The 16,379-nt window shown below is 40.6% G+C and overlaps 1 protein-coding gene across 2 annotated transcripts in view; it reads left to right on the top strand.

The window, feature by feature from the left end:
- The window catches only part of SLC1A7 (solute carrier family 1 member 7), a 120,342-nt gene that overhangs the window by 7,428 nt on the left and 96,535 nt on the right, over positions 1–16,379 (top strand). For both annotated transcript variants that reach the window (XM_082266029.1, XM_082266028.1), the window contains exon 2: positions 72–151. In XM_082266029.1, coding sequence (XP_082122155.1) covers positions 72–151 — 80 coding nt within the window. The remainder of the gene's footprint in view (positions 1–71; positions 152–16,379) is intronic.

Here is a 16,379-nt window from a genome sequence, read left to right as displayed (position 1 = left end):
TATTTAGCAAATTGCAAGCACAAAAGCCACGCTGTGTGACCCTAATGGACCTTGTGTACCGTTTCTTACAGGAGATTAGTTACTTTCAGTTTCCTGGGGAGCTCCTCATGCGGATGCTGAAAATGCTGATCCTGCCGCTTGTGGTATCAAGGTAATAAGACACATTTCATATTTTATTTAAGGCATTACACTGTATGTTTTTTCCTGCTAAGCTTGGTTTACAATCATTTTATTAGGCAAATTGTTGCGTTTTTTTGCCACGGTGCTTTGTGATTTTGATGCGTTTTGGTGTGTTTGAGCTGCCTTTTCCCAGAGACATGTGACTGGATAAAGCACTTCCTACAGGCGAGTTGCGTTTTTGATACATTTTTGCCTTGGTTTCAATTCATTTCAATAGAGAGGTGCGTTTTTGGTGCATTTTTTTTACTGCAGCAAACATGCATCAAAAACTCAGCAAGCAGGACTTTTAAAAATGCAACTGAAATGCAACGGACCAGTGTAAAAAGCTCCTAGGGATTTAAAGGGATGCAGTTTTCTTCGAATTTTTTTTAAACTGAACAAGTGATCAAAAACAAATTGGTTTGAAAGGGCTCTTAAGCAGCGTCTGCAGGAGCCTGACTTTGTACCTGTGATCCACTAATTGGAGGTGCAATGTTATGCAGACTCCTGTAAAGAAAATTATAAATGCAATTTTTTTTTTGCCTCCAAAAATGTGTGCATTTTGTTTTTTTTTTTCATAAAGGTGAACTTAGGCTTAAAGGATATCATTTTAGTTTTTACAATTTGGTATAACCCCTTGCTGCTGCCCCACAGTGGCCCTTTAAGTGGGTGTTAATGTCTGGGAGGCAGAGATGGCTTTCCGATCATGTGATCACTGGGATTGACTGTCACAGTAGTCACATGATCTTAAGCACATCCCTTTGGCTCTTTATCGCAGCTGGCAGTGACAGCTTTCCAATAACATGATCACTGTGATCGGCCAGCTGTCACTGACAGCTCCTGGTCTCTTTTTTAGAAGAGCAAGGGCAAAGGTCTCAGACTGTGCAGGCCAGTAAGTGGAGCATACAAAATTAGATAACATGTAAAAAAGTTTATTTTAAACAGAATAAAAGAAACATAAATAAACTAGGCGCTAGAACATCTTCATTCTATAAAACCCCCATAGAGTTATGCATGGGAATTTGAAACCAATAATGGAGCACTATGAGTGTGAGGTCTTCCAATGCCAACGCGTTTCGCAGATTGCTTCATCAGGGCTGCAAAGACTACATAGTACTCATCTATGGGGAAAGGCAACATCATTATAATCATGTATAGATAACAATGTTCTTACTTCATTTCATATTGAGTTATATATTAAGACTATTGTCAGACGCAAAAACACAACCCACCTCCAATGACAACCCCACATGCACATAACTCTCCCTGGGTGGGCGCCGGGACGACAAGAGAGACTTCAGATAGGGGACAACCAACCTATTACGTTAAAGAATAACTGTTAGATCAAAAAATATTCAGTGTGAAAGGGCCCTTAGGCAGTGTGTGCAGGAGCCTAACTTTGTACCCGTGATCCACTAATTGGAGGTGCAATGCTATGCATGCTCCTGTAAAAAAATTGTAAATGCAAATTTTTTTTACCTCCAAAAATGTTTGCATATTTTTTTTTTTTTTCATAATGGTGAACCTATCCTTTAAACATATCATTTCAGTTTTTACAAATTGCTATAACCCTTTGCTGATGCCCCACAGTGGCCCTTTAAGTGGGTGTTAATGCCTGGGAGGCAGAGATGGCTTTCCGATCATAATTGTATGTGTGTAGGTGGTCCCTGCGCTATCAGAGGTAATTTGGGTCCCTTCCTACTGCTGCACCACTAGACTGGTACCAGAAACCAGTTAGTAGAAATTTAAATATGGGGGTGTGTGGCGCGCTTCAGAAGTGGAGAAAATTTAAATAAAGTAATTATGTTGATTAAAATATATAAGTGGTGAAAATGTGCTATTATTCCACAATTCCTTATCCTTGTGATTTATAAATAAAAATAAAACTTCAATCAAACCGACATATAAATAATTCAATAAAATCTGTAGAGTATTAAGCCAGGTAATTCAAACTATAAGGTGCTGGGTGCTTTCAATCTTCAAAAAAATCATCATATCAATAAATGTCTATAAAACTCATTAAATTAATAAAGTGCAGATTTGAGTGAATGTCTGTTTTTTCTTTCCACCACAAACAATTATAATGATAAATCCAACTGTGTATCTTCAACTTATATCACAAAGTGCTTCTGTGCAAAATAAAGTGCAGTGACTTGTTCCTCCACCAGGTGTCACCTCTAGGTGTTCTAAACTCTCACCTTCATGGAGTATATAAATCGCCTGAATGTATGTATTTGTCCCCCGGTTGGGTGGTTGTTAGCCTGGGTTTACTGTCTGCAGAGTCCTACTCGTGGTCCCGGGATCCTTCTCAGGGTTCGTATCAGGGTGCTTTAGTCCTCGGGTATCCTAATCTCCTAGCGCGACCTCAGGGCTCATTAAACATAGAGGGCCATCATGGTGTAGTAATTTAAAACCACTTTATTCATAGATAAAATCATTACACTTACAATTTTCCAGCTTGTTATGGGCGTAATACAAGTCAGAGTAGCGTTGGGAGTACTTGGCTCCGGTCCGTAACGTCACTTCCGGTTATTTTTGGCGGCTCTTCCTACGCGTTACGTCACGTCACGTGACTTCCTCAGGGAGTGGCCTAATAGCGGATGTGACGTTTATTTATATTCGTCGGGCCGGAAGTGTTGCGTCGGCCATTTTAAAGGAACTTGTATTATAGTTCCGGCGGATGTGAACCATCCGCCATATTGCTCAATGTTCCCGGACTTGATTGTATTAATTATTTTACCTTTGTTTACCCCGGAAGTGAGGTTATAGGCTATGTTGACTAAAACAATCTACTTGCATACATCAAAAAGTGGATATTTAGTCGTTTTGATCTTGCTAATTGTTAAAATAGTTCTTAAGATACATACAGGAGAGATTACTTATATTGGAAAAGAATATTTATATATATATATATATATATATATATATATATATATATATATATATATTATTATAGCGTTATTATACTCCCCTCTCCTATATATTTAAATATTTAATGAGCTTAAGAGTATTATTGCGAAGCATTTCATATTGAAAATAAGAAGATGCTGCAAAAATCAGAGTATGGATAAATATATATTCTTTTCCAATATAAGTAATCTCTCCTGTATGTATCTTAAGAACTATTTTAACAATTAGCAAGATCAAAACGACTAAATATCCACTTTTTGATGTATGCAAGTAGATTGTTTTAGTCAACATAGCCTATAACCTCACTTCCGGGGTAAACAAAGGTAAAATAATTAATACAATCAAGTCCGGGAACATTGAGCAATATGGCGGATGGTTCACACCCGCCGGAACTATAATACAAGTTCCTTTAAAATGGCCGACGCAACACTTCCGGCCCGACGAATATAAATAAACGTCACATCCGCTATTAGGCCACTCCCTGAGGAAGTCACGTGACGTGACGTAACGCGTAGGAGGAGCCGCCAAAAATAACCGGAAGTGACGTTACGGACCGGAGCCAAGTACTCCCAACGCTACTCTGACTTGTATTACGCCCATAACAAGCTGGAAAATTGTAAGTGTAATGATTTTATCTATGAATAAAGTGGTTTTAAATTACTACACCATGATGGCCCTCTATGTTTAATGAGCCCTGAGGTCGCGCTAGGAGATTAGGATACCCGAGGACTAAAGCACCCTGATACGAACCCTGAGAAGGATCCCGGGACCACGAGTAGGACTCTGCAGACAGTAAACCCAGGCTAACAACCACCCAACCGGGGGACAAATACATACATTCAGGCGATTTATATACTCCATGAAGGTGAGAGTTTAGAACACCTAGAGGTGACACCTGGTGGAGGAACAAGTCACTGCACTTTATTTTGCACAGAAGCACTTTGTGATATAAGTTGAAGATACACAGTTGGATTTATCATTATAATTGTTTGTGGTGGAAAGAAAAAACGGACATTCACTCAAATCTGCACTTTATTAATTTAATGAGTTTTATAGACATTTATTGATATGATGATTTTTTTGAAGATTGAAAGCACCCAGCACCTTATAGTTTGAATTACCTGGCTTAACACTCTACAGATTTTATTGAATTATTTATATGTCGGTTTGATTGAAGTTTTATTTTTATTTATAAATCACAAGGATAAGGAATTGTGGAATAATAGCACATTTTCACCACTTATATATTTTAATCAACATAATTACTTTATTTAAATTTTCTCCACTTCTGAAGCGCGCCACACACCCCCATATTTAAATTTCCGATCATAAGATCACTGGGATTGACTGTCACAGCAGTCACGTGATCTTGAGCACATCTCTTTGGCTCTTTATAGCAGAGACCAGGAGCTGGCAGTGACAGCTTTCCAATAACATGATCACTGTGATCAACCAGCTGTCACTGACAGTTCCTGGTCTCTGTTTGTGAGGGGAGTCAGAGGAATGGGGTCCATCTATGGTGACCAATGTGATGAAGACCTGTGATGAAGTGATTGGAAAGCCAGACTCTATTGTCCAGAGGAGATATACTTCTGGTTGCGTTGGATGTCTGTTCCCCCCCGCTGCACTCCCTGGTCTCTTCTACCGGCTTTTGTGTCCTATAGTGATGAGGACCAGAATTCAACACCCGTGGAAGATGCAGAACATTTTTCAATAGGATTATTTCTCTAAAACAATGGATTTTGTTGATGTGACTAGAGAAAGTATTAAACATTTTCTTTGCAGTGAAGCATTTGTTTGTGCTTGTTCAAAAAAGCAAGAGTTGCTTGAAAAAAACTTTATGAGCCACTATCCTGAAACAAGTATACAAATCAGGACTCCTGACTCTTCTCTGACTTCACTGGCTGCATTTACAGGTGCATCTCATAAAATTAAAATATCATCAAAAAGTTCATTTATTTCTGGAATCTAATTCAAAAAGTGAAACTAATAAATGTTATATATATGCATTACGCACATAGTGATATATTTCAAGCATTTCTTTCTTTTAATTTTGATGATTATGGCTTACAGCTAGTGAAAACATAAAAGTCAGTATCTCAGAAAATTTGATTATTACATAAGACCAATACAAAAAAAAAGGATTTTTAATACAGAAATGTTGGCTTACTGAAACGTATGTCCATGTACAGTATAGTATGCACTCAATACTTGGTCGGGGCTCATTTTGCATTAATTACTGCAGCCTTTTTCAACCAAGGTGCCTCAAGGTTTCTTTTTGTCTAAAAACGTTTATTGAAAGTGTTTCGGTACAAAAAATACAATGCATAATAAAACATCCATACATCGTATATATAATCTTGTTATATAAATATGAAAATATAAAAACAAAAAACAAAAAAGTAAGCCCCGGTTCACACTAGGGTGACCTGTGAGGCGACCTGGTCGCCTCACAGGTCGCCGCAGGTCGCCTCCCATAGGAAAGCTGCGGACCCGTTCTAATAGGAGCGACACAAGTCGCTCTGACCTAGAAAAAGGGTCCGGAGCTTCTTTGGGGTGACCAGGAGGCGACCGCCATAGACTTCAATGTTATGAAGTCCGTGGCGGCCGCTCCGAGGTCGCGGCGCGCTGCTCGCACCGCGATCTCGGAGGTCGCCCCTGAAAGTAGCGTCGCTCCTATGTGAACCGGCGCTTAAGGTTCTCTTCTTCTTTTAGAAAAACCAACTGTAATATCATCGGTGATAGCAAAATATTTAAGTATATCAATGTCAATAGAACTCAGTAATGGACAAACTGTGTATTGAGGTAAAGGTTAATGCTAAGATATAGTATTAGGAATTGACTGGAGGTGCATCAATTTGTGAAGCTTTGTATATGAGCCAAGGTTTATACTTAAGGTCATATATGTGTTTGGTGTTAGAAATGGAGTGTTGTAAATACTCCATATGTCTTATTTCCTCAATTCTACTAAGAACTTGTGGTAAGGGGACAACATTTTTTTTCCAGTGTAGAGCAATTGTCCAGTGAGCAGCAACACAGATAGTGTGGATAAGTTGTTGGAACTGTGAACTGACACACTTCCACTGCATATTTTTCCAGAACGTACAAGATACGCCTCAAGGTTTCTTAAGGGGTGCCATGGCAAAATGCCTAAAAATTTATCAAAAATTGTAAAGAAGCCAGCAGGTTGATCAAGCCAGCCTTTTAGTAACACAAAGCCACGGGTTTTCATTATGCCCTATCAAGATTTTCTAGACACTGGCATCCTAACAACCAATGATGTCATCAGTTAATAAGGAGGATATCTGTTGCCTTGACAGCATCCTTGTTTGACTCTCCTGTACCCCTCTCCCTCAGCAATGGGGGTGACATTAGCTGACTGACGGAGAGAAATTGAGGTAGAAGAGAAACATTGGAATACTAGGCAGTACCAGTGTACAAAAGTGTATTTTCTTTGAAAGAATAAATTACCTCAAATGTTGGTCATCCTACGTTTGGATGTTGCTGCATTGTGTAAAGTTATTAGGATAGTTTTTTACATTTTAGAATGGGGTGCCTCAAGACTGTCTATAATTTTAAAGGGTGCCTTAAGAGTGTCTATAATTCTAAAGGGTGCTTCAACTGAAAAAAGTTTGAGAAACACTGAAATACTGTATCAATGCGGCGTGGCATGGAGCTGATCAGCCTGTGGCACTGCTGAGACGTTATGGAAGCCCAGGTTTCTTTGATAGTGGCTTTCAGAATAACTGCATTGTTGGGTCTGGTGTCTCCCATCTTTCTCTTGATAATACCCCACAGATTCTCTATGGGGTTTAGGTCAGGCGAAATTGCTGGTCAATCAAGTGTCACAGTGATGATCATGAAAGCAGGTATTGGTAGTTTTGGCAGCGTGGGCAGGTGCCAAGTCCTGCTGGAAAATGAAATCAGCATCTCCATAAAGCTGGTCAGCAGAGGGAAGCATGAAGTGCTCTAGAATTTCCTGGTAGAGGGCTGTGCTGACTTTGGACTTGATAAAACACAGTGGACCAACACCAGCAGATGACATGGTTGGGAAGCCATGTCATCTGCTGGTGTTGGTCCACTGTGTTTTATCAAGTATCATTACTGACTGAGGAGACTTTACACTGGACCTTATGCAACTTGGATTCTGAGCCTCTCCACTCTTCCTCCAGACTCTGGGACCTTGATTTCTAAATGAAATGCAAATTTTTCCACAGTCATTGATGATTTGAGGAGCCATGTCATCTGCTGGTGTTGGTCCACTGTGTTTCAGTCCAAAGTCAGCACAGTCCTCTAACAGGAAATTCTAGAGCACTTTATGCTTCCTTCTGACCAGCTTTATGGGGATGCTGATTTCATTTTCCAGCAGGACTTGGCACCTGCCCACACTGCCAATAGTACCAATACCTGGTTTAATGATTATGGTATCACTATGCTTGATTGGCCAGCAAACCTACCTGACATAGACCGCATAGAGAATCTGTTAGGTATTGTCAAGAGAAAGTTGAGAGTCACAAGACCCAACAATGCAGATGCAAAGCAACCTGGGCTTTCATAACATCTCAGCAGTGCCACAGGCTGATCGCCTCCATGCCACGCCGCATTGATGCAGTAATTCATAAAAAAGGAGCCCCAACCAGGTATTGAGTGCATACCATACTGTACATGGACATACTTTTCAGTAAGTCAACATTTTTGTATTAAAAATAATTATTTTTATTGGTCTCATGTAATATTCTAATTTTCTGAGATACTGAATTTTGTGTTTTCACTAGATGTAAGCCATAATCATTAAAATTAAAAGAAAGAAATGCTTGAAATATATCACTTTGTGTGTAACGTGTCTATATAAAATACATGAGTTTAACTTTTTGAATTAAATTACTGAAATAAATTACCTTTTTGACCATATTCTAATTTTATGAGATGCACCTGTATATTCTAAGCCAGGGTCTCAAAAAAGATTGAAGCCAGAGACAACCTTCATAGCTCCCAATTGTCCCTTATTTGGAACAAGTTGCCTTTTTCTTTCCTCCTCATTTGCCCCTCATTTTTGTCTGATCTAAAAAGTTGTAAATAAAATGCACCTTTTTTTTTTCAAATAGTGTATCCTAGTTTCTAAATCTTTCATCCAATTTCTAAATTGCTGCATTTCTAAATTTAAAAAGCTAGTATAAAGGAATAGTCATGGTAAAAAAAAACACCTGTGGGTTTACCTAATAATTTTTCGTATAATTCTCCTTAAAGGGAGCATGGCAGGTGTGTGTCCTATGCCTACATACTTATGCTAATATATGTCACTTGTTTCCATCTTAAAAATTTGGGAGGTATGAGCCAGGCACATAGCTTTTTAAGAACCAGCAATAGCAGTCGTTGTATTTCTCTCAGTACAGGCTGCCTTTAATTGCACATTCTCTGTGAACATACTGTATGTATAGTCTTTCTACCTAAAACTAAAAGGAACATTTTGGCCAGAGCTGGACTTTAAAAAGTAAAACAAAAATAATAAGAAAAATGATTCACTATCTATTATTTGTCTCAATTTCTTCTACGTTTGAAACCATGCTGGGTGAGCTACTAATGCAAGAATGTTTAATGTCTTTCAGATTTTGGAATAGTAGGTTTACAAAAACTGATTTATTGCCCCGGTTGCTGCTTGCGCAAATCCGTTTCTGTCTTGTGCTAAATTAACACTAGTGATTTATACAAACAGATTATTTTCATCCTTGTGTTTCGCAATATAACGTCAATGAGGTAATAAAGCTTTCCTAAACAAAAAGGACTTGGCTGGTGATGATTTCTCTATTGGGCTAAATACCTTTGTTACTGGAAAAAACAAACTCATGTGGGGTTCTTATGCTCTAAAGAACTTGATAATTCATATTTTGGATTTGATAATTATGTAAAAGTTGTTATAAAAAAAAAAAAAAAAAAATATATATATATATATATATATATATATATATATATATAGAGGATAGGTCAACACCATCTAAACAATAATTGTAAACCGTGATCCATTACTACATGCAGGTGTTAAAGCTGAAGGCAGATAAAAAGGACATAAATTACCGCAGCTCTGTATTTTTATCAATTTTTTTATTTTTATGTAAATGCAAGTAACTAAGTTTCACTTATTGCAGTGCTTGTACAGTAGAACTCAGACTGAGGGAGCAGCTAAAATAACTAGCCAGACGTGCTTCAGCAATAAAAAATCAGGTCTTCTGTTCTTCCACACAACCCGCTGGTGCCACCCGAACAAACTGTAGCAGTCACAGCCATATTTTTTACTGGCAACCTCTTCCTCTCACTCACGGAGCCTCATGTCCCGCAGACCCGCACACAAGGCTTAGGCGGCTCCGCTCGGCTCCCTTGCCGGGGGGTAAGGGAGACAAGCTGAGCAGCCGAAGCCTCGTGTGCATGTCTGTGGGATAGTAGAAAGCCAAGCCAGGAGTGGGGCTGTCAGTGCTGTTTGGACTTCAGTGGATTAAAGGGACCACCTGACGTGGAGAGAGACTGTCACTGAGACTCAGGAGGGGATGTATGGTGTCGGTGAGGTGTTATCATCATCTGTGTTGCTGCAATTTCATGCGTGTGCCTGTTCTAATTTCTTGCACTCCTGAGTCCCGTCCCTGAGCTACCTACTTACTATATCAAAAATAAAATACGAAATATGTTTTTTGCCTTAATATTTACCTTAAATCACAATGCCAATTGCATATTGTACTTGTTCATAGCCTAAATCCTGAAATTTGCACTTTTTATAATTTTGTAACTTTTGGAAATTCCAGTAAAAACTTGGCTGTGCCAGTAAATTTTGGGTGTTGTGTCAGTAAATTTCACTTTGGTAGGTTGGCAAATTTGGACTGAAGAGATAGAAATATAAATCCTTTGGCAGCTAAAACAGTTCTCTTTTATCAGCTATAAGTATCATGAATTAGGTTATAAAATTGTCACCCGCTGGTACCGCATGCCGTTCACATTACTTGCCATTTATCCCTTGTCACCAAAGACATGCTGGAGTTGTGGTTTATCCAGTGGTGTATTTTGGTTTTGTGCTGCCCTAGGCAAGACTAAAATTGGGCGCCCCCCCTCCCCCCACCTATGTAACTTTGCCCCACTCCTTTTTTAATAGATGTGGCTCCCTCCAAAACTGAAGGACTACCAGTCCCAGCACGAACCCCTGAGATCTCACGAGAGAGGGGGTGGGTGAGGGAGAGAGAGAGGAGGGGGTGTGGGTGAGGGGGGATGAAAGAGAGGGGGTTGAGAGAGCGAGAAAGGGGGGATGAGAGAGACAGAGAGAGGAGAGGTGATAGAGAGAGGGAGAAGAGGGGTGAGAGAGAGAGGGAGGGTGAGAGAGAAGAGGGGTGAGAAAGAGAGAGAAGAGGGGTGAGAGAGAGGAGGGGTGAGAGAGAGAGAGGGAGAGGGGGTGAGAGAGAGAGGTGTGGTGAGAGAGAGAGGGGGGATGAGAGTGAGAGAGAGGGGGTTGAGAGAGAGGGGGGAATGAGAGAGGTGGCTTTAGCAACCAGTGGCCAATAGAGTCTCAGGTGGAGGGGGGGGGGGCGGCTTCTTTGCTGCCCCCCTGCAAAGTGCCGCCCTAGGCCTGGGCCTTGTTGGTCTAGGCCAAAATACAGCACTGGGTTTATCACAAGGAGATATGCTCAGAGTCCATATTCTTTGTTCCTGTCCAGGTCTACAGACCCTTGCATGTCACAGGTCCGTATATACTCCATAGTTCATGGATTAACAATCACTTGACAGCCCACAAAAACATTAGTGCGCCATCTGGTTAAAATAAGAATAAACTCTGGTTTAAAAAAAAAAAAAAATGATATTCAAGTATGTATTCCTAACTCAAAATAACCTTCAGCTTCTCTCAGCCACCTCCAAATCTCCAAATTCCTTTTTTTGCTGCTGTGATCAGACTTACTGTTAGAGGGTGGCTGCATTCATTCTCCATGATCCCACTCTGTTTAGAAACGTAGCCACACTCTCTTGCTAATTCTCGAGATAGGGACTATGGGATTTGTAGTGTACATAGAGCAGTGCACATGACCGCAACTAATGTGCACATAAGGACATAATGATGAGGCAGAAAAACACCGTAAGAAACAATTTCATGAAAAATGCATTACAAAATTGAGTAGTGGATGTGCATGAATAATTTTTGGAGAATAAGGATGATGTTTAGTGCCACTTTCCTGCAGCTCACTCTTCCCGAATTCCAATGTGGAAATCTCCCTTCTCCACCATTGCTACAACAGTGGTTCCGCCGAATTAAAGACATCAGATGCATGGGAAGATTTGATGCACTTTGTGAAGCGGCTGTATGTAGTAATAGCAATAGTACATGGTTTTACTGGATCGCATGCTCCTGCACAGAGAAATTGAAACAAGTTCTGGCTGGTTAAAATCAATTACCTTGGTCCTTGACTAGTCTCCTTACCCCTCTTCAGGCCTGACAGTCTGTCCTTTGACTTTGACTTACCTTGTAGGTTGGAGCCTGTGCCTTCTGCCTGGCACATCTCTTCCCAATCCTTCTTTACCCTCCTATTTATGCTTGAATCCATTACACACACCTTGGTTTTGCCATTGAAATTGTTGTATGTGGACTGTGTATGTCCAATGTTGTTGAGGAAAAAGAAATCTTAAATAATGAATGTATAAAAAGCAGCCCCCTTATATGCATTGTATGTATGCATTCAGTTGTTTGCCTTGAGTTCAGCTTTACAGTCTAATCAATCATAATTTTAGTGTTTTGGAACCGGCTGTTACCTCCTATACATTAATTTTGATAATGCTAACTGGCAGATGGCATGATCTGTTGTATAATAATAAGATGGGATAGGGAAATAGGATGCAGGAATAAAGAGAGTCAGGGATGTGTTACTTTGACTCAGGCATAATCTAGGCAGCACAACATGCATGGACCACAGGCCTAACAAATTTAGCATTCATTTTTGGTCAGATTGAAGGAAAATGGGGTCCTAGACTTGGCATTATTATTATTATGATGATGAAGATGATAATCATCTTAAAGTATTTATATAGCACTAGCAGTTTGTTCAGCACTTAAAGTTATTGTAAAGTCTCTTTTTGTTCCTATAAAATAGCAAACATATTATACTTACCTGCTCTGTGCAGTTGGTTTTGCACAGAGCTGCCTAGACCCTCTTCTTCCTAGGTCCCTCTTCTGTGATCCTGGCCCTTCCCTCCTATTGGGTGCCCCAACAGCAAGCAGCTTGCTATGGGGGCACCCAAGCCGAGTCACAGCTTCCTATGTCCATTCAAACACAGAGCCCTGACCCGGAACTGCGGCCTGGGGGCCAGATGCAGCCCTTTGCTTGCTTTTATCTGACCCTTGGGGCATTATTCCTCCCTCTGATATGAGACACTATTCTGCCAACTGACATAAAAAATGGGTCACCATTTCTCCTACTGACACCAACAATTGGGCAATATTCCTACCAATGATACCAACGATGGGGCACTATTCCTCCCACTGACACCAGTGATGGGGCACTCTTCCTCCCACTGACACCAACAATTGGGAACTTTTCCTACCAAAAATACCAACAATGGGGCCCTATTCCTCCCACTGACACCAGCGATGAGGCACACTTCCTCCCACTGATACCAACAATGGGGCACTATTCACCCCACTGATACCAACAATGGGGCACTATTCACCCCACTGATACCAATGATGGGGCACTCTTTCACCCAATGATACCAGCAATGGGAAACTATTTCTCTCCTAATGCCAAATGGGGTCGCTTACATCCACTGATGCCAAGAAAAGTTCCACTCCCCCTGACCACAGCCTGGCCCCTCTAAAGTCTGAAGGACAATAAACTGGTCCTTTATTTAGAAAGTTTGGAGACCCCTGACCTAGATGTACACCATATTGCACATGGGTGACTCAGTGTACATCCTTGGTGGGCCTTGGTGCTGGGATAAATGCACGCCCGTGTGCATGTACAGAAGTAATATCACGTTGGCCAATCAAGATGCCCATCCTAGAAGACAGAGTGAAGATGTCAGCACCAATGAGGAATCTCACACATTATGGATCACTGGAGAGGAGATACACCTTGCAGACTTTAGTTCCACTTTAGTTTTGTTCTGGCCTCTCCTCTTTTAGGATGTAAGGTCCATTTCTGTCATTGTAGATGCTTTTACTTCTTTTGTCACAGATATGCACAGATTTAGATGAGAATCTAGTTACCAAATAAGAAGAAATACTGCTAAAACAAAGAAAGCAGCCAAGTGGACCATGCACAGAACAACAGAGGTTCTCCTCTCATTAGGTTAGGGGGTGTTCCTCGATAAGATATATGCAGACAAAAGCAATCTCATAGTGTGATACATTTAAAAACATTTATTAAGGATAAAAAAATTTGTAGGAACACTCACATTATGACAGTAGCATACAAGCATGTAAATGTAAAATCCTGTGCTTCACTGTGCAGCTGGCAAATTCCTAGCCGCCCAGCACAGATCGCGATGCAGCAAGCAAGGCTGACATCACTCGACTCCTCCTACGTGTTACGTCACTGGTCATGTGATGTCTTCTAAATAAATGATAAAGCAATGCACTGGGAGATACTGCAATGCAAAGGTGTAAAGTGAGCCTCAATGAAATTGCTGAGAATAATGAGTAGCAATTTGGTCAGGCTAAACCACCACACCTGCTGTAGCTGTTCTTCTTGACTTAGCGTTCTCTGTATTGTTGCAATTGAGAGTGTGAAATTGAGAACTTTAAAGGGACCAGACTCGCCTATATTTAGGCATTGGACTCAAGGTAGTCCTGAGATTAGAAATCCCTGCTGGTCCTCAAAAACCCTCTACAACAGGGGTCTCCAAACTATGGCCCTTCAGTTGTTCAGGAACTACAATTCCCATCATGCTTAGTCATGTCTGTGAATGTCAGAGTTTTACAATGCCTCATTGGACATGTAGTTACGCAACAGCTGGAGGGCCGTAGTTTGGAGATCCCTGCTCTACAACATCATTCTGAAACTTTTTAGATTTTGGAACCCTTAAACTAATGCTACCCCTTAACTCCTGCTAAACAATTGCTGCATCTACAGCTCACTGTACTTTAGTGTGATGGTCAAGGAAAAGAAAGTTCCTTATACTTTTGGTCAGTTGGAATAATTTCTCAAAGCTAAAAAGATCATTGGATTCACTGGCAACTTAGTGGCAGAAAGTTTTCCTTACTCAAGGAATCACTAGCAACATCCGGAGAAACCCTGGTTAAGAAAGTTTTCTCTACAGTATCAAGGTTTCCCTTCATTTTTAGTAGGTAGAGTAGCCTTTTTCAACCAAGGTTCCATGGAACCCTAGGATTCCCCCAAAAGTTGCTAGGGGTTTCTTGAGCACTGAACAATCTCTACCTCCCAGATATGTAACCACTAACCCCAATGATCTTTTAGCTATCTACATAAGTTAACATTCGTCCCACTAAGCACCAATGTAAAATAATCATCCCACTGACCACCATAATAATGTACTGTGAAGTGTAGATATAATAATAATTGGCATGGTTTCTCTGAAACATGAAGGTTACTTTAAGCGTTCCTCCATCATAAAAAGGGTGAGAAAGGCTGGGGAAGAATGAAACAAACTAAATATAGCTGCATGTATTTGTTTTAAACAGAGTCATCCAGTAGAGGGCAGCAGGACAATAATGTGCAGGGAAACAGTGCTAAAGTTGAACTTCTCACAAAACTGTTTTGCAAAAAATGGAATATGCATGTAAACTTGAGATCCCATAATGTAAATGTAATTTTCACTTATTTTTAGCGAAGGTGCCCGGTTTTATCTCATAAAGCTTAGAGGCAGCATCTTCAGAGCTGTTTGGTTGTGTTATGTCTCATTTAACAGCTGTACAAGCTTCTTATTGATGTTTAAATCTAGCCCTAAATATCTCAAATAAGTCATTCACTAGGTATCGATGGCACAGAATGATCTAATTTTGAATGACTGAAGGACAAGGTCATTCTGCACCGGTGATATCCATTAAAGGACTCATTCAGGGAGAAATGTAAACATCAACAATGTAAAGGCAGCAGCGGCACACAATGACCTTGGCTTTCAATCATTTAGAATGACTGAAGTGCAAGATCATTTTGCACCTGAGCTGCTGCCTACACATTGCTTATGTTTACATCTACCCCTGACCTTGAATTCACAAGGCAGAGGTGGCGGCGCACATGGCAATGTCCATTTGCGCCGTGTGCATGTACACGTTTGCATGTGACCAGCGTAAAATATGGTCAGAAATGGGACCATGGGCACAGACTTTAATTGTTTTGGTTTGTGCAGCTAAATGTTAAATGTTAAAAAAAATGGAGCTTTGCAGCGTTCACATCCATATACATTACGAATCTCAATGCTGCATATTATACACCCATGTGAATAAGCCCTTGTAAAATTTGCAGCCCAAAATTCTATACTGGTCAGACTCTCCCTGAGGATATCATTGGGCGAGACCAGGAACCTGGGAAAACTTGGCCTATGTTTAACAGTTCATCGTGGTCCACAGTGTTCACCTTTACATCAGAATTATCCTTTACATCAAGGCCCGCAGAGTTACCCCTTGCAAAGTAAGGGGGAATCCTGCAGATTCTAATGTAAGGAGGAACTCTGTAGACTTTTTTGTAAGGGGGGAAGGTCTGGTGACCAGAGAAGCCCTTACATCAGAGTTCCCCTTTACATCATGGTCTGCAGGCTTCTCCTTTACGTCAGGGTCCACAGTATTCCCCTTTACATCAGGGTCTGCAGAGTTCCCCCTTACACTGTAACAGTGAACTATGTGGACTCTGAAATAAAGAAGAAATTTGTGGACTGTGATGTAAAGGGTAACTCTGTGGACTCTGATGTAAGGGGGAACTCTGTGGACTGTGATGTAAAGGAAAGCTCCGAGGACCATAGACCCTCTTGGATCAAAGTTTCCCTTTACATCAGAGTCTGCAGTATTGTTCTTTACATCAGAGTCCTCAGAGTTCTCCTCCACATCAGGGTCCACAGTGTTCCTTTTTACATCAGAGTCCGCAGAGTTCCCCCTTGCACTGTAAAGGGAAATCCTGCAGACTCTAATGTAAGGAGGAACCCTATGCTGAGTTATATTAACCTGACCTTCATATAAAAGGAAAAAAAATTTTTGGAGAGGGTTATAACCCCTGTTCGGTTTATTTTTTCGCCATTTGTTTTCCATTTCGGAGATTTTCCTTCACTTCCTGTCCTGTAGCCAAACAGGAAGTGAGAGGAAATCCCTGCAAATTAAGAGAATTCCTTCAGGATCA

Source organism: Pelophylax lessonae (assembly GCF_965119305.1).
Source record: "Pelophylax lessonae genome assembly, chromosome: 8".
NCBI lineage: Eukaryota > Metazoa > Chordata > Amphibia > Anura > Ranidae > Pelophylax > Pelophylax lessonae.
The sequence above is the reverse complement of the archived record's forward strand: the minus strand, read 5'-3'. Positions and strand labels throughout refer to the sequence as shown.